Source organism: Chrysochloris asiatica, unplaced genomic scaffold, assembly GCF_000296735.1.
Source record: "Chrysochloris asiatica unplaced genomic scaffold, ChrAsi1.0 scaffold00305, whole genome shotgun sequence".
Taxonomy (NCBI): domain Eukaryota; kingdom Metazoa; phylum Chordata; class Mammalia; order Afrosoricida; family Chrysochloridae; genus Chrysochloris; species Chrysochloris asiatica.
This window is the reverse complement of record NW_006408823.1, coordinates 1,478,711-1,496,003: the sequence shown is the minus strand read 5'-3', so window position 1 is coordinate 1,496,003 and position 17,293 is coordinate 1,478,711. Positions and strand designations below refer to the sequence as shown.

At 51.4% G+C, this 17,293-nt stretch overlaps 2 protein-coding genes across 2 annotated transcripts in view; one reads left to right on the top strand and one right to left on the bottom strand.

Annotated features, from left to right (window-relative positions):
• ANKS3 (ankyrin repeat and sterile alpha motif domain containing 3) overlaps nt 1-13,159 on the top strand; it is a 25,229-nt gene extending 12,070 nt beyond the window's left edge. Inside the window, exons 6-15 of the mRNA XM_006874892.1 lie at nt 7,773-7,931; nt 9,157-9,294; nt 9,589-9,695; nt 9,828-10,004; nt 11,440-11,564; nt 11,885-12,026; nt 12,109-12,281; nt 12,522-12,571; nt 12,866-12,967; nt 13,080-13,159. Of these exons, the coding sequence (XP_006874954.1) occupies nt 7,773-7,931; nt 9,157-9,294; nt 9,589-9,695; nt 9,828-10,004; nt 11,440-11,564; nt 11,885-12,026; nt 12,109-12,281; nt 12,522-12,571; nt 12,866-12,967; nt 13,080-13,159 (1,253 nt within the window). The remainder of the gene's footprint in view (nt 1-7,772; nt 7,932-9,156; nt 9,295-9,588; nt 9,696-9,827; nt 10,005-11,439; nt 11,565-11,884; nt 12,027-12,108; nt 12,282-12,521; nt 12,572-12,865; nt 12,968-13,079) is intronic.
• A 1,118-nt stretch (nt 13,160-14,277) lies between these two features.
• On the bottom strand, nt 14,278-15,450 carry NUDT16L1 (nudix (nucleoside diphosphate linked moiety X)-type motif 16-like 1). The gene is made up of 3 exons (XM_006874891.1): nt 15,288-15,450; nt 14,957-15,217; nt 14,278-14,602 (listed from the first exon to the last, which is right to left on the bottom strand). Exons 1-3 carry the CDS (start codon nt 15,438-15,440, stop codon nt 14,378-14,380), a joined length of 639 nt encoding a protein of 212 aa, XP_006874953.1. The 5' UTR covers nt 15,441-15,450; the 3' UTR covers nt 14,278-14,377.
• Between the last annotated feature and the right edge of the window lie 1,843 nt (nt 15,451-17,293).

The window sequence follows — 17,293 nt, the reverse complement described above, 5'->3', positions numbered from 1 at the left end:
CCTCAGTTTGATAGTGTATTTGTGTCATGTATCAGAGCCCTCAGTTTGATAGTGTATTTGTGTCATGTATCAGAGCCCTCAGTTTGTCCCTATGTTTTCATTGAGGATCATTATAGTCCTAGGTTTCGCATTTAGGGCTTTAACCCACATTGAGTCTATTTTTGTTTATGTGTGAGATCCAGATCTTGTTTCATTCTTCTGCAACTGGATTTCCAGTTTTGCCAGTACCGTTTGTTGACGAGATTTCCCTTCCCCACAGTGTTCTGACTCTTTGTCAAAGATCAACTGACCATAGGTGGGTGGATTTACTCCTGGATTCTCAATTCTGCCCCAGTGATCTATGTGCCTTTCACTGTACCAGTACCAGGCTGTTTTGACTACTGTAGCTGTGTAGTAGGTTTTGAGATTGGGAAGTTAGAGGCCTCCTACTTTGTTCTTTTCTAATTGCTAAATTGGGTCCACCTAATAAAGACCCTGTATAGACAGGGCTTCTGAGGAGTGGCTGGTGGGGGTTTGAGCTGCCAGTCTCCTGCTTAATGGTCCAGTGATTATCCTACAGCACACACTCTACAACAGGACTCTTTTTCAGTGCTTTGCTTATTCAAGGTCTCTTTCCTTTCCATATAAAGTTAGCGTTTAGTTTGTCCATATCTTTAAAGACTGATATTCGAATCTAGATTGGGATTGCGTTATATCTATAGGTTGCGCATTGGGTAGTGTTGATATTTTCATATTGTTAAGTTTTGTATCCATGAACGAAGTATATATGCTTCCATTTGTACAGGTGTTTTGTTTTCTTGGTGTAATGTTTCATAGTTTTGTTTGTATTAGGTCATTTTGTTTCTCTGGTTTGATTTATTTCATCTTTTGGGTAGCTATTGTAAATGGGGCTGTTGTCCTGATTTCTTTTTCAGAGGTCTCTTTATTAACGTAAAGGAATACAACTGATTTGTACACGTTGATCGTATACCCTGGTGCTTTGCTGAATCTTTAATGAATTCCATTAATTTTTTTGCTGAGACTTTGGAATTTTCTAGGTATAGATAGAATTAAGTCATCTGCAAATTGTTGCTGTCAGGTGCCATCAAGTGACCTTATGCACAGCAGAACGAAACACTGACCGATCCTGTGGGCCAACCTCACTACTGTTGCCACGCTTGAGACCACTGATGCTGCCACTTGGCCAATCCATCTTGTTGGGGGTCTTCCTATTTTTCTTTGACCCTCCACCTAACCAAACATGATATCCCTCTCCAGCAACTGGTCCATCCTGACAATGTGTCTGAAATATGAGAGATAAGTTTGGCCATCTTGGCCTCCAAGGAACACTCTGGCTGCACTTCTTCCAAAACGGATCTGTTTGGTTCTTTTGACAGCCATGGCACTTTCAATATTCTCCTCTAACACTGTAACTCCAAAGCATCAATTCTTCTACATTCTTTCTTATTCACTGTCCAGCTTTGGCATGCATATGAGGTTATTGAAAATACCATGGCTTGGGTCAGGCACACCTTAGTCCTCAAGCTGACATCTTTGCTCTTCAACAGTTTAAAAAGGTCTTGTGCAGCAGATTTGCCTAATGCAATACGTTGTTAGAGAGAGGTTTATTTCTTTGCCAACTTGAATGTCTTTAATTTCCCTGGCTTGCCTTACAGCTCTGGCTAAGACTTCCTGCACAATGTTGATTAGGAGTGTGATACTGGGCGTCCTTTTCTGGTTCCTGTTCACAAGGGAAAGCTTTCCGTTTCTCTGCATTCACATTGATGTTGGCTGTAGGTTTTGTATTGGTGGTGTTAAGTGGTGTATAAGTCAGTTGACTTAATAGCAACCCTGTATAAGGTTTCTGAGGAGTGGCTTGTGGGTTTGAACAGCCGGCCTTGTGCTTATTATCCAATAGCACCACACAAGGTTTTGAATATATGCCCTTAATTATGTTGAGAAGCTTCCCTTCTATTCCTATTGTGTGGAGTGGTTTTGATTAGGAATTGGTGTTGGATTTTTCAGATGCTTTTTTTTTCCTTTTATTTATGTGGTGGATAACATTGTTTTTCTAGTATTGAAAATCCCTGCATACCTGGTATGAATCCCACTTGGTCATGATGTATTTTTTGATATGTTGTTGGATTCTATTGACTAGGATGTTGGTGAGAATTTTTATATCTATGTTCATTAGGGATATTGGTCTATAACTTTCTTTTTTAGGGATGTTTTTGCCTGGTTTTGGTATCAGAGTTATACTTGCTTCATAAAATGAATTTAGGAGTTTTCTTTCCTTTTCAGTGTTCTGGAATAGTTTGAGTAGAATTGGTGTTAGCTTGTCTCTGAATGTTTAGTAGAATTCACCAGTGAAGCCATCTGGGCCCAGGCTTTTTAAGTTGGAAGTCTTTTTTAGTGATTTGATCAATCTCTTCTTTTGTTACAGATCTGCTCAAGTTTTCTACTTCAGTCTGTGTTAATTTAGTCATGTGTTTCTAGAAATTTGTCCATTTCTTTTAGATTTTCAAATTTGTTGAAGTACAATTCTTCATAGTATTATGTTATTCTTATTATTTCCATTGGTTCTATTGTGGTATCGCCCATATAGTTTCTTGGAGTTCTGGTGTGGCACTGCGGATTAATGCCCTAGACCGCAAAGTCAGTTTAAACCACAAGGTCGGAGGTTCAAGTTCACCAACCGCTCCTTGGGAACCCTATATAGGTTTACTATGGGTCGGAACGGACTGGAAGGCACTTAACATATTTTTTATTCATGTTATTTGCATCTTCTGTTTTCTTTTAGATTTGCCAGTAGTTTGTTAATTTTATTGATCCTTTTAAGCCATTAACTTCTTGTTGATTCTATTGTTCTGTTTTTCATTTTATGTCTCCTCTAATAAAGGAGCTCTGGTAGCGTAGTGGTTTCGAATCGGGCTGTGAACTTTAAGGTCAGCAGTTCGAAACTACCGGCTGTTCCGCGGGAGAAAGATGAGGCGTTCTGCTCCTGTAAAGATTTACAGCCTCGGAAACCCTGTACAGGGTCGCTATGAGTCGGAACCGACTCCACGGCACATAACAACAACAACAATAACAATACAACAATATTTATTTGTTTTCCTCTGGTGGCTACAGGCTTAGTCTCGCTATTCTTTTTCTAATGGTTGTAGATGTTAACGTGAGGTGTTAATTTTGGTTCTTTTTTTTTGGCTGTATGTGTTTATTGCTGTAAATTGCTAAGGACTACTTTTATTGTGTCCCAAAGATAGTGGTATGTTTTCATTCTTGTTTAATTCTATGAATTTTTATTTCATTTTTTAATTTATTCAATTACCCAGTAGCTTTTAAACAGGGTGTTGTTCAATTTCCATGTATTTTATTTTTTCCCCCCTTGAACTTCCTACTGTTGATTTTTAATTTTATAGCATTGGGTTCTGAAAAGATGCTCTGTAGTATTTTGATGTTTTTAAATTTATTGAGGTTTGCTTTGTGGCCTAACATAAGGTCTGTTCTGGAGAATGTTCCATGTGCACTGGAGAAGAATGTCTATCGTGCTGTTGTTGGGTTGCGTGCTCTGTGTATGTCTCCGAGGTCAGGTTGGTTGATTGTGTTGTTTAGTTCTTCTGTGTCTTTGTTGGGTTTCTCTCGAGTTGTTCTGTCCTTCATAGAAAGTGGTGTATTAAAATCCCGTTATTATTGTAGAATTGCCTATTTCTTTTAAGTATTAAAGTTCATCCATTTGGAAGTTCTTTCATTAGGGTCATAGATGTTATGGTTATATCCTCTTGTTCAGTTGACCTTTAATCGTGAGATAATGTCCTTCTTTGTCCCTTATGCTTCTTTTTGCCTTAAAGTCTATTTTATCAGAGATTATTAATATTGCCACTCCTGGTTGTTTACTATTGCTGTTAGCTATTTTTTTCCCCATCTTTTTTTTATTTTTGCCTTTGTGTGTAAGGTACGTCTCTTGCCTGGTACACTGAATTCATTTATATTCAGTGTATTGATAGGTATGAATTGATTGCTGTCTTTTTGTGTGTGGTGTGGCTAGTTTATTGTACATTTCCACCCTGAGTTCATTCTGTTTGTGGATTTCCCTCTCATTTCTTCATTGCTGTTGTTTTAATGCTTACTACCCTTTATGGTTTGCCATTTTTGGTTTGATAGAACCTGCATTAAGTTTCTTTGAGGTTACCCTGTAATTAAAAAAAATTTTTTTTCCTCATTTAAAACTGTTTTATTTTGAAATCTACTTGACTTCCTTGCCATTTGAAGATGTTTTATTAAAGGCCGCCATCTGGCCAGAAATCTCAAGTATTTTTGTAGTTACATTTGTCAATCTTTTATTGCCTCTGGTGGTGCTGTAGAGTAAGCACGGGACTGCTATGAGGGGAAATTACTTCTTAATCTAGATATGAAAACTTTATGAACTTGCAAGTCCGGCTGCTCAGCCCTACCAGCCATGCCCTGAGAGACAAATGAGGTTTTCTGAGCTCATAAAGCTCCACAGGGTCACCAGGAGTCCGAATTGAATCCATAGCAGTTAAGTCGGCTTGGTGTGGAGTTTCATTATCTCTGGATTTTAAGTCACAGAAACCTTTGTGTACACCCTGGGTGTGTAAGAATGCTAGCTTTCTTGGTTCAGTATTTTTACATTGGAATGCTGTTCTCCTGTGAGGTGTGGATCGAGTTTTGTCTTGTTTATTTAGAAGGTCAGCTTTGCCCCAGGGATTGGTGCTCCCACTGGGAACTGGGTCTGCATCTGCACTTTGTGTTCATTTCCGTTGGTCCAATCACATCCAGACCCCCACTGTTCTAATGAGAGAGGCTTCATTTCGTCAGTTTTAGTAACTAGGAGATTAAGAGCTAGTTCCTCCTCAGAGCTTTTCTGTTTCTGTGTTTTCCGATTTTTCTACAGGAACTTGAGAGTCAACTTGTTTAGCTCCTTAAAAGCAAAGTGCTAGTTTTCTTAAGACCGTGGTCTATTTTTAAATGAATGGCATCCAAGAACAAGGGTTGTGTTGTTGTTCAAATGCACTTTCATGTCTGGCAGGGAGGCTGTGCAGGGTTTCCTGGGAGCTCTTGGACATCACTTTGGTTTACTCTGCTTTGTCTTCGCTGTTGGCCTTGTAAACAGGGTTTCTCTACCACAGTATCCTCTGTCTGTCTGCTGATGATGTGAACGGTTTGGGTTTTTTCTCTTTTTAATTATGATTTGGGTGAAAGACCAAATGTGTTTTCCATTCCATTTTTACACCTTTTGTTTTGTTACGATGACTGCAGCCCCCCTCCACTTCCTCCCTGTGGTACTGGCTCCATTAACCGTCTTTCTTGCCCCTTCTGCCTTCGGAGCTTTGCCCTTCAGCAAATGCTGCTCTTTTGAGGGCAGAGTGTGTACCTCCTCGGTCCTGTGTTCACCTGATTGCAGTTGGGCTGAAAGTTGAGCTACAGGGGTGAGTTCAGTTCGACTTGAAGGGTGTCTAAGTGTCAGAGTCGTGGGGGGTTCCCTCAGTTTCTATCAGACCAGGAGAGCAGCTGGTGAGCGTGACCCTGCGCTTATCCCATGAAATCTGACAGCTGCTGATTGCCAGCATCTGTTAGGTGTTGCTGCCTGAACGGTTTGGGTGAAGTGTGTTTTTGTGTCCTCTGCACGTTTTTAAATAGAATTCTTTCTTTTTTTGTTGAGGCATTGAAGTGTTTTGTAAAGTTTAGCAATTAAGTCTCTTAGCTAGTATGTCATTGCTAATTTTTTTTTCCTAGCCTATAGGTTTTCTTTGTACTCTTTTGTGAAATGTTTAGAGGCACTAAGTGTCTCTTAATTTTTAGGAGGTCCTAGTCATCTATTTTGTCTGCTACTATTTATCCTGTGTTCAGCGTATTCCCCTTCATGAAGGATAATGGTCTCTTCTTTTTCATTGATGACTTTGCCTGGTTTTGGTTTGAGAGTTATGGTTGCTTCATAAAATCAACATGGGGGTTGGGGGGTGGGTGTTCCATCCCTTTTGATGTTCTGCACGAGTTTGAGTAGAGTTTCCATCGGTGTTTCTCTGGGTGTTCACCTTCCATTTGGCCCTGGGCTGCCTTCGCTGCTCTTGGGGCTGTTTCTGTCTGAGCTGGAAGTCAGGGGAGCACAGGCCGACTCTCCTGCTTCAGGAGGAGAGACTGGCACTTCCCAGAAAGACCTGAGACAGTGGGTCTTCTTGTTTCCAGAACCCTAGTGGCCCTGTGCTGGTTGGTGGAGCAGTTTCTACTTGGGGCCACCTTCTGACGTCACTGTAGGGAACCTTCTGTCAGTCTCGTAACCAGCAGTGACTGGTTGAGGTTGAGTTAGTGGACTCCTAGGGACAGCTGTCTTGTTGCTCTCAGAAATCCCCTCAACCCCCCCCATGTAGTATGTTGCTTGTGGGTCTAGCTTCCTCTCATTTCGTAGCCCACAGCAGTCTGTTAGCAGTCCTCCACGCCAACTGGAATGGGGAACAAACACTCCCTGGGTGACATGGCATCTGTGGAGGCAGGTAGGGGTGACGTGGTTGCGGACTCCACTGCAGGGCCTTCTGGGGCTACTCGCCTTGGCCAGGATGACCGCAGGCTCGTAGCCATCAGTGTCCAGGTGGGAGAGGTACTGGCACACACTGAAGGGAACCCCTTGTGGGTTTTAGGGTCATTTTTGTAGAGCAGAGGCCGTGGTGGTTAGGAACACAGACCCCTTTTCCAGGCTTTTTCCCCAGTTCACAGCAGCTGGTGGCCCTGGTGGCTGGGAGAAGCGACTTTCCTACCCTATGAAAGTGGTAGACTCACTGACGCCTGCCTGCCTGCAGTCCCCTGCTGCTCCCCGATTCAGCGGTCTTCAAAGCCAAGCTCCATTTCCTTATTGTATTTGTCAGGGAGGGCCGGAAGAGTGGTGAGTTTGCACTGCCATCTTCCCAAAATTCCACTTAGGTCCCTGTATTTTTAAATAACATCCTTCATCCCCTATTTGGGCAGGCCTGTACTCTCCTCCCATTGGTGTAGAGCCTTGAGCAGCTGTGAGTGGGAAGGAGCATGTGGCCACTCGGGGCCGCATTTCTGTGAGCAGGACTCTGCCCAGTGTCCTTCTTGACGTCGGATGTGTTGTGTAGTAAACAGCAGCTCACGTGGTGTGAGGTCACATGAGGGACCCGCTCCTGGCTAGCTGCACATCCAGGATGTCCTAAGATGAGGATCTGTCACTCAGTTCAGTGCCTTGCTTCTCAGATGGACACCTGATGGAAGATGCCAGAACCTGTTAAATGGTGATTGGACACGTTCAGCTCTTTCAGCTCAGATGGGACAGTGATTGGAAATATTTTGCAAAACTCTCAATAGCAAACATTTGGCATTCATTTCCCAAAAAGTTGTTCAGGCTGAAAATATAAAATTGCTGAAGAGGTTGTGATTCATGTTCCTGTATTTTCACTGATAGCTCTTATCGTTTAAACTTAAAATTTATCTCAGACTGTAAACATAATGTCTGTCTTTCAGAACAAATGCAAGCACAGGCAGAGAAAAGTCGGGGAAAGTGTCTTTTACCTCATTGTCTTAAATGGTTTCAGTTCAGCCTCATGTTTAGCAAGTCACCACCAATTCTGATGTCCCTGTGGCCCGTCTTGAGCAATGGACAGGTCCACTGTGTCATTCCTTGCAAGTCAAGTCCTTGGGGGCACATTCTTCTTTGTATTAATTTGAAAACACCAGTTAACTTGTCTTTTTGGTTTGATTTAGTAGTGGTAAATTAGTCCATCACTGAACAAATTGCTCTAATTTTGATGTCTGACCCACAGAAAAATATGAAGACTTAAGCTCATCCGACGAATCCTGCTCTGTTCCTCAGAGACAGAGACCATGCCGGAAGAAGGGCCTCAGCATCCACGAGGGGCCGCGCGCCTTGGCCAGGATCACTGCCATTGGACTTGGGAGCAGGACCCCGCAGCCTTGCTATGGTGAGCAGTCCCACTTCCTGGTGGCTTGCTGACATTTCTCACCAGGAGTGAGCCTCACAGCCGATTACAGTGCTGGGCGGGCACGTTGAGATCTGGTTCATCTTTTGACTCTTTTACTGTTGGCTTATGTCAGAATAGAATGCTGGTAGCTCAGCTCTGATTTCACTCATCGTTCAGATGGCTCCCCTAGCGCAGGGAAATGTGACCGCTGCAGTCTCACTTCACCTGGGCATGTGCTAGGGCCAGGCTCTCCTTGCAGCTCTGAGAACTGTCCGCTGGTGCTCTGGACTAGATTGTGGACTACAGGGGGCTCGCAGGAGGCTGCCAGGACTCAGGGATGAGTGCCATCCGTGCCAGGCTGAGTCAGCTGCTCTGGGCAAGGAGACCCTTTTCAGGAGCCAGCCCTGAGATGCTTATACTCACTCGCACTGGGAGAGGACGGTAGACACACAGGGGGCTGCAGGAGCTGACAGCTCCCCAGCCCCAGTCCAAGGTGCCTAAAGCGTGTGCGGTTGACTCGCACAGCCAGATGTCCTTCCCACCTGCCCGAATGGCTCCCCGAGCCCGTCTAGTAAGTGTTTCTGAAGTGAGTAGGGAGAATGCTCAGCAGTGGGGTCCTGCCAGGGTCTCACCACGCTGGCGTTCCAGGGGCCGTTGGACCGTCCCTCACGATGCTGTGTCTGAACTAGCCCTAGATGCACATCTTCTCTTTGCCAGCCATGCCCATGCTTGGTGACACTCTAGTCGTGTGTCCTGCCCCTTTTCCGTAAACACATACATTGTAGTTGTGGAAGTGTGTGTGGCAGCGGCTAATTTTTAGCCTGGGACCTTTGACCTTTACCTGCATGTTCAGCCAGATCTTTTTGGCTGGGGTGGATTGCAGAGGGTTCTAAGGCCTGTTTAGAAGTCTCAGGGAAGATGCAGGCAGGTGAGTGTGCATTTGTGTGTGGGTACATGCATGATGAGCAGGCATGGGTGAGTGTATTTTCTATATAACCCTGGAACCTGTGAGCATAGCCCAGCTTCTACGCTTGGCTTGAGAACCAGCCAGTGGGGCAGGCCCAGGCTATGACAGGCTCCGGAGTGGATGCTGCCCTGTGCCTGAGCGCTGGTTCCCGGTGGTCTCCTCCGACAGTGAGAGCCCTGAGGAGACTGCTGCGGCAGGGACAAGGGCACTGTTTTCTCTTGGCTACATGTGGACTTATGCACCCCATTCTGTATACAGAGCAGGTGCCTCCTCGGGGCTATGTCTCCTTCAACAGCAGTGATGAGAACCCCCTGGAAGTGGGGGGCCTCTGCTACCGGGACGTCACTTCCCCCATCAACGAGCGGGATGTGGAGAGCAGCAGCAGCAGCAGTAGGGGTATGTGCCCCCCACCCCCCGAACCGTCCTGAACCCACCTCAGCCTGGGCTCCAGGTGTAGGAATTCCTGAGTGCCCACCCCTCCTCCTAGTAGATAATGGTGTGTGGACGGTGCAGTAAGGACCCTGGTCTAGTGAGGAGATGGGCCCACTCACCCAGCCCCAACCGAGGGCACTGTTCTTAGGGCAGAAGGGGTTGGGGACACACTCTCTGGTGCCCAGAAGAAAACATTACACTGTTGAAGAAGTGGACGAGTGCGCCTGCCTGGTGGGTCAGCATTCTTCACTTTGCCAGATGAGCAGGCTTTCTGTGCCAACTGTGGGACTGCCCGGAGCAGCAGTGGCAAGGGGCTGCCCAGGGCCCAGGGCATCAGCAGTGAGGCCTCTCTGGAGAGCAACGAGGTACCAGTTCTCCTGTCCCTACCCCCACCCCCCCAGTAGCTTGAGAAATGCAAGGGAGGTGACAGGTGGGGAATGTCGGGCAGAGGATGACGCAGAAGCTCCAGGCTCTTTAACCACATGCTTCTTACGCAGGATTCCGATCATGCCCGTAAAAGCTCAGTCCGCAAGCAAACAAAAAGCTACATGAAGACCAAGAGCCGTTACAACAACAGTGACAGCCAGTGCTCTCCCAGCACCACATCTTCTGGGGCAGCCTGCCCCTCAGGGCCCCTCCCCCAAGCCCAGAGGGCCCCCCACTCAGGACCCCAGGTAAAGAAAGATAAGGGCACTTTTTGGGATGATGGCCATGTATGTTTGATCTGACTCTGAGCTTGTTCCCCCACTGTACAGAGAAGTCCCTCCTCACTGGGGCACAGTTACAGACATGATACCTGAGATGCTAGGTGACGTGTGAGGCCAGTAACAGAGGAACCGCAAGGGAAGCTGGGAATGAGACATCCTGGCATAGTCCTAACAACCTGAAAGGCCACAAGCTTGCAGAGTCACACACCTGTTCAGGAAAGCCCCTACGTTCTCACCTCTGAATGACTCGAGTAAGCAGAGCTGTCAGCAGCCTGGCCAGGTATTGAAGGTGTGCCCCAACATACACAGCCTATCGACCAAGACTGGTTCCAGGCGCTTAAGGCAGTTATTAACTGTGTGGCGTTGCAGGGTTAGCACTGGACCACGATCTGCAGGGTGGCGTGAGTTGGAAAACCAAGCCAGTGGCACTTGTACAATAAGCTAACCACGTAGGGAACACCGTAGCTCTGAAGGATAAGCACTGGGCTGCTCACCACAACATTGGCAGTTGGAGCCCACCAGGCGCTCTGTGGGAGAAAGATGAGACTTTCTGGTCCTGTAAAGATTTATAGTCTCAGAGGGTGGCTACGAGTTGGAATCGATTCAGTGGCACTAACAAGCAGCTAACCTTGTAGACTTCAGTGGCTACACATGGCAAAGGATATAGACTTTCCAGAATTATCTCTGAAATCACTCACGAAACAAACAGCACCAAACATCAGCCATGCGAGCCAAGGGGATGGGATTTCCACTTGCCACATGGTTATTGGAAGCATCCGGTTTTCAACAACTAAATGTAAGACATGCAAAGAAACCGTCTGCTCATACACAGATGACAAAGCCACCAGCCGAAAAGCATACTGGAAGAAACCCAGATGGAGACTAGTTTGTTAGACCAAGACGTGACCCCAGCTCTGTTGTGTGTGTGTTCGGAGAGCTGAAGGGAAGTATGGGCATTATCCATAGAGAAATGCTGGTGTTGAGAAGTACAGTAACTGAAATGAAGAATTCTCCAGAGGGATTCAAAATCAGATTGGAGTGGGACAAAGAGAAGAGAGTGGGGAAATACAGAGACACCAGCAGGCAGACAGCAGACCCTAGTTGGATCCAGCAGGAGAGCAAGACGATGGAAGAATCCACAACTGAGAACTTCCCAAATGAGCCTGCACATCTTCCCAAACTCCACCCGCCCCATCTGTGCACCTCACGGACTGTGGTGCCAACGACAGAATCATAACAGGAGCAAGCCAAGTGACTAGTCACATGCAATGTCCCAGTGTCTCAGGAACCCCCATCTGGGAATGTGTCCCTGTGTTCCCGCCTTGCCACACTACCTGGTGCTGACTGAGGAAGCCGGGGGGCTGCAGGGTCTGAGCCATCCTGGCCCCATTTCGCCCTCCAGGACCTTGCGGCACTGCTGGAGCAGATTGGGTGTCTGAAGTACCTGCAGGTGTTTGAGGAGCAGGATGTGGACCTGCGCATCTTCCTGACCCTCACCGAGAGCGACCTGAAGGAGATCGGCATAACGTGAGTGCCGGGCAGGTCGGTCCCCCGCCTCTTCCGTCTAGAAGCTGGTCTTGAGCCGGCTGCCCCTTCTGTTCAGTCACACCTGCTAGGAGGCACTCAGGTGAGCTCCCTCCCAAGGGCTCTCAGACTGTTACCACCAGCTAGCGATTGGCTGCTTCCCGACTTGGCTGAGGCAGGTTTGCCCACGCCTGAGGCAGGTTTGCCCACACCTGGGACAGGGCAGAGCTGCTGCAGAGAAAGCCAGTGGGGGTGGCCAGGACAGTCATGGAAGAGGACGGTGCCTGCAAATGCTGACCACTGGCCCCTCCCTCACCCCGAAGGTTGTTTGGGCCCAAGAGGAAGATGACCTCTGCCATCGCCCGCTGGCACAGTAGTGCACGCCCCGCTGGGGATGCCCTGGAACTGGCCTATGCTGACCGGCTGGAGGCCGGGATGCAGGAGCTGGCTCTCCAACTGAACAAGGTGGGGCGGGGGCACCCCAAAGGGTCAGCAGAGAAGCTGGGGAGGGTGTCATGGCAGATCTGACCCCAAGCCCTGTGCCCAGCGCTGTGAGGAGCTGGAGGCGGTACGGGGCCAAGTATCACAGGAACAAGAGCTGCGCGCTGTGGTGGAGGGCTGCCTCCTAGAGCAGGACAGCGCCCGCCAGGCCGCACACACCCAGCTGCAGCAGACCCAGACCCTCGCCCATGATGCCACCCTTGTCCTGGACCAGTTACGGTGAGTGGCCCCTCACGGCTGTTTCTGGGGAGGTTCTGGAGTGTCACTGTACTGCCACACTCCATTGTCTTTGCTATTGGCCTCTGCAAAGCTGGCCCAGGTGGGACCCCATACAGCTTGTTTCAGTGCCCAGGCCTCACCTCTAAGACTGGATATTGGGGAGGGGGTCAGCCCTCATCATCTTGGGACCCCTTGCTCCATACATACACACACCATTAGTGTAAGGTCTTGTGTCCACAGACTCTGCCAAGCAGAGCTCGCAGCCCGGGTGAGGCAGGACGAGTTCCCAGGTGGGACAACCTTGGACCCAGTTGTATCCGATACTGCCTTAGGTAAGGGAGGGTGGACGCATCTCAGGCCATCTGTCCTATTAGTTACCGCTGCGGGTCTCCCTGGGATGAGGAGGACTGCCTCTTCCCTCTGGTAGCTGGAGAGGTGAGTGTGGGCTGAGCTGAGTGGCCACTGCCCTGGCTCACTTGGAGCCATACAGTGTTCCGAGCAGCTTGGCCTCACCCTGACCTGCCATGTGAGAGGGGGTCCAGGGCAGAGGCGGGGGCCCCACAGGACACACAGCCCGGGCCCAGCAGCCCTCTGCCCCACAGACTACAGAGACTGGCCGGCATCCCTGCAGGCCCTGAGCCTCCCTGAGCTGTCCAGAGCCCTGGAGGACCGTGTCCAGGAGATGGGTGAGTCTTGAGGCAGCATGTGCACCTTGCCCAAGGCACAGCTCCTGCAGAGGGGAGGGGAGGGGTGGAAGACTGCAGCCACTGAGAAGGGGGCTCTGGTCTCCTGCCTCAGGACAGGCACTGTGGTCCGTGACCCAAAGCTTGGAGAAGTTGCAGGTGCTGACCGGAAGACAGAACTGGCGGGAGCCGTAGCCAAATGGGCCAGTGAGTACTGAGGGTGGGCTCAACTTGGGCTGCAGGGGGACCGGACCCCCCCTGCCTCCCCTTCTTGGTCACTGGGGCCTTTCTTTTCAGAATCTGACGTCGGGTGATTAATCCACCCTGAACCTGTACGCCAGGAGGACACTGAGGGCAGCGGTCCGAGGAGCCGAAGACGGCAGAGCAGAGGCGAGCAGGCCGCGCAGGGCCAGTCACTCAGGGCTGGTGGCCCACAATGTGCAGGAAGCCCAGGGCGTTGGGGACAGCACATGAGCCACAGGTGCCAGACCCAGGCTTGACCTTGGGGTATGGACAGGGCGCCTGGTCAGTACGTGTCATTTGCTGGAAAATAAAGTTTATGATCGGCTGGTGAAGAGGCTCAGTTACGGCCCCAAGCCCACTGTACCCCCAGGGTCAATGCTCAGCCAGGTGCGGAGTCCAGGTCTCAGGCTGGAGAGGAGGAACACACTGTAGGGTAAACACTAGAATGGGAACTGAAAGGTTGCCTTCAATGTACCAGCCGCTCTTCGGAAATCCTATGGAGGTTTACTCAACAGCACTTAATCACAAATTTTTCACTGGGCTAGAACCTCAGGTTTCCAGACTCTGTAAAGGTTGAATATGCACCCAAAGCAGCCAGACCTGCCACTGTCCCAAGTCCTTGGCCTGCACTTCAGGTCCTTCTCCTGAACAGCTTGTACTAAGAATGGAGAAAGCAGCGGGTGTTTCCAGGAAGAGTGGGCTCAGCCCAGAAGACACCAAACCAAGCTGAGGGCTGGGACCAGAGAACACACTGAGAGCGGCGGTGGAGCTGCTTTATTTATCTTCCTCTTGCCCCCATGACTACCCTCTGGAACCATGCCCAGCTCAAGGGAACACAACCCCGGTAAATCCAACCACCGCCAAAATGAACAGCACAAAACCCCCTCCCACCTGGCTCTCAAGCCCCAGGCTGACTGGGGGATGCAGGAATGCTTCTACCTGGACATCAGCGTCTTCCATGGGTATAAACCGTCCACGGATAGGCGAGTTGTGGCAGCGACACACCTCAGCATCGATGGCCTGGGGCAGGGACCCAGCCCGCCCCCCTCCCCCTGCAGACCTGAGTTCCGGGCAGTCGGCAGGGACACACACTAGAACACACACTTCCACGGGATGGAGGGTCAGCCAAGAGAGCCAGGGGAAGGTGATCGAGGTGGCAGGCTGGGCCCCTCAGGAGGAGGATGCTGGGAGCAGCTTCTCCAAGGCTTTCTTCTGCTTCTCCGTGGCAGCGGCCAATGCCTCAGCCAGCTTTTCCTCGGGCATCATGTTGAGCACCTTGAGGGCAAAAAGGAGCTGGCACTTGGCGGTGCTGATGAAGGCATTGCTGAGGAAGTTGGGGAATCCCCCCATGCGGTCCTTCTGGGTGTAGAGTGGGACACGCACAAGCCCCAGCACCTATGCGGAGAGGAGACGGGGTCAGGCCGGGTCGCACCCTGGCCTGCTGCTGGCCAAGGGCACTCAGGGCCAGAGCTATGGAGCCACCGTACCAGCCTTCCCAGCCCTCATGCCCCTTCCAACCACCCCACCCCATGCGCTCCCTCCCAACCAGTGAACCCCCCACACCCCCAGATGCCACACCCTGCCCCTCCCCAACCTCCTTCCCCGGCTCCCAGGACTGGCAATGGCAGGCAGCAAGGCAGGCACCACCCCGGCCCCCAAGCCCCGGCCCGCCCGCTGCCGACACGGGACGCCCGGGACGTGTTACCCATCGGGGCCTTGCGCGGGGCCAGAGCCAGCCCGGGGCCCCACCTCCAGGCCGTGGTCCCGCGAGTGCACGGCACTGATCTCCACGGCGTGCAGCTGCTCCAGCGTCAGCTGCCGCGCGTACAGGTGCGCCACGACGCGCTGCGGGCCCTCAGTCAGGTGCGAGCTCAGGTAGTCGGCCTCGGTGAGGCGCAGGCAGCCCAGGCCCAGGCCCAGCACCCTGTTCAGCCCATCCTCCAATGACCAGAAGCGCCGGTCCACAAAGCCGCCAGGGAAGCCCAGCAGCCCGTCGAAGCGCATCTGCATCTGCAAGGGGAGCCGGTCACGGCGGGCCACGCCGCCCGCGCCCCTGGCCCACCCGCCCCGCCGTCCTCACCAGCACAGAGAACCGCATGGGGATGCGGCCAAACAGCTGCCCGGGATTGGCGGCATACAGCATGGCGTGGCACGAGTGGCTCCAGCCCGGACCCAAGCGCATAGCCTCCACCCGGCTGATCTGCTTCAGCTCGGGTAGCGCCGCCGCCGACATCTTGGCAGTGGGCCCGCCTGCCGGCTCAGCGCTAGACCATCAGGCGCATGCGCTGGCCCGCCCCCGCCGCGCCCCCGCCGTGCCCCACCAATCTCCGTCCGGCACTCAGTGGGGCCCTGCTCCTGGCTGATGCGCCCCAGAGCTGAGCCAATCACGAGGGAGCAGCATGCACAGGGGGTAGGCGGCACGCAGCCTACCCACTGCCCAATAGCTGTGCCGTAGGAGCAATAGCTACGCCCACGGCCCGCGAAACCACAACTCCCAGGATGCACTGCCCGCACCTTGCAGCCAGCCGCAAAAGCAAGCGTCAGTAGCTTCACGCGCGATGGTGTGGTACTGTCCACCGGCTGGTCCACCAGCCCCCATGAACCTCCCACGTGCCGGTCAACACGACCTCCTGCCCCGGGCGCCCCCACAACACTGCGGGAGAGATCTGACATCACAGGGGAGGTACACCCACCTTGCGGCCACTTAGCCTGTCCGCACAACCTGGAACCACCAGGAGAGGGGGCGCAGTTCCTGCGGGGTACAAAGTTACACACCCTGTTTCCCCAGCTGACCGCCAAGGAGCCCCAGGCTCAGGCAGGAGCAGTTGCCCATGGACACCCAGCAGTGACAACGCCAGGCTCCCACCGTCACCTACTGGTTGGCCAGCATGGAAAATCCACCCAGGGAGAACCTGGTACTCACCCAGAAGGACGTCCCGGGGCTCAGTCCCAGGGAGCTATCGGGTCCAGAACACCCACTGAGTTGTGCTGCACAAGTAGGGCAGTGCAGGGCAAGGGGGGGGGGTCACAAGATGTAGTCTGACGCCCCCCACCCCCCAACCCCCGCAGGCAGCACAAACACTTCAGCAGGCCCAGGCAGCAGGACAAGACAGACAGACAGGATGGACGGCAGGGTCCTCTGGGATGCAATCCGTGCTCCTAGCTTTCAAGAGACCTGGAGTAAAATCCCAGAGCGGCGCCTAATCCACAGGCTCAGAAGGAGCTGCAAGAGACCAGATTCCAGGGACATGATGGGGTCTGATGGGAGAGGCTGGCAAGGGGAAGGATCCCTCCCCACTCTCGGAGCACCTGTGGAGGGCAGGGCTGTGTAGGGAGGTCCCAAATGGGATTCAATTCAGCCCCCAAACCATGTGACACCAAGTCTGACTACCCCAGATAAATACAAACCTGGGTTCTGCCCAAACTCTCCGCACTGGGTCAGAGGGGTCCAATGTGCAGGGAAAGGATCTGGGATCTGCTCCACTTCCTACAGTGCTGAGGTGGGTGTGCGTGGGAACTACGACGTCCCACTGAAGGGACTTGGCAAACTGACTCCTGGCAGCCACACCTGTCCCCTCACCTCTTCTGGCACAAGACCCCAGGAGCTTGTCCTAATCTCTGCCTGCCCTGGGAGCTTTTCACTTAGTTCCCATCCCAGGGCGCACAGGCTCAAGGCTCTAGCATAGGGGATCCCTGCTGAAGATGCTCTACTGCTTCTCCGCCTTCAGGTTTTCACGGTTACTTCCTCAGAGCATGGAGTTCCACGTGACCTTGGCCTCACCAACCCTTGACTCCCTTCATAGTAAACAGTACATTTCACTGACCAGGTCTATGTGATCGAGAAGGACTCAAGTTGCTCCTCACACACCGTGAGACCCTGGGTACCTTCCTGTCTTTGAGATTGAGCCCAGGCCCTCGGGTCCCCATCCTGCCACCCAAGACTGCAGTGCCAATGAAGACAGAAAAAACCAATAGGAGATGCAGTGCCCTCACGAGACCTCAGGTAACACTCATGCCTGCTGGAATAGCCAGCTGTCTACCGCCTCCCACCTGGGGAAACAGGCTGACGAGGGTAGAGCAACTGGC

Coding starts and splice junctions, on each gene's coding strand:
- NUDT16L1 (XM_006874891.1), bottom strand. CDS start 15,440: ATGTCGGCGGCGGCGCTACCCGAGCTGAAGCAGATCAGCCGGGTGGAG. Junction 15,218..15,287: donor CCATGCGGTTCTCTGTGCTG/GTGAGGACGGCG, acceptor CTCCCCTTGCAG/ATGCAGATGCGCTTCGACGG. Junction 14,603..14,956: donor CGCGGGACCACGGCCTGGAG/GTGGGGCCCCGG, acceptor CTCTCCGCATAG/GTGCTGGGGCTTGTGCGTGT.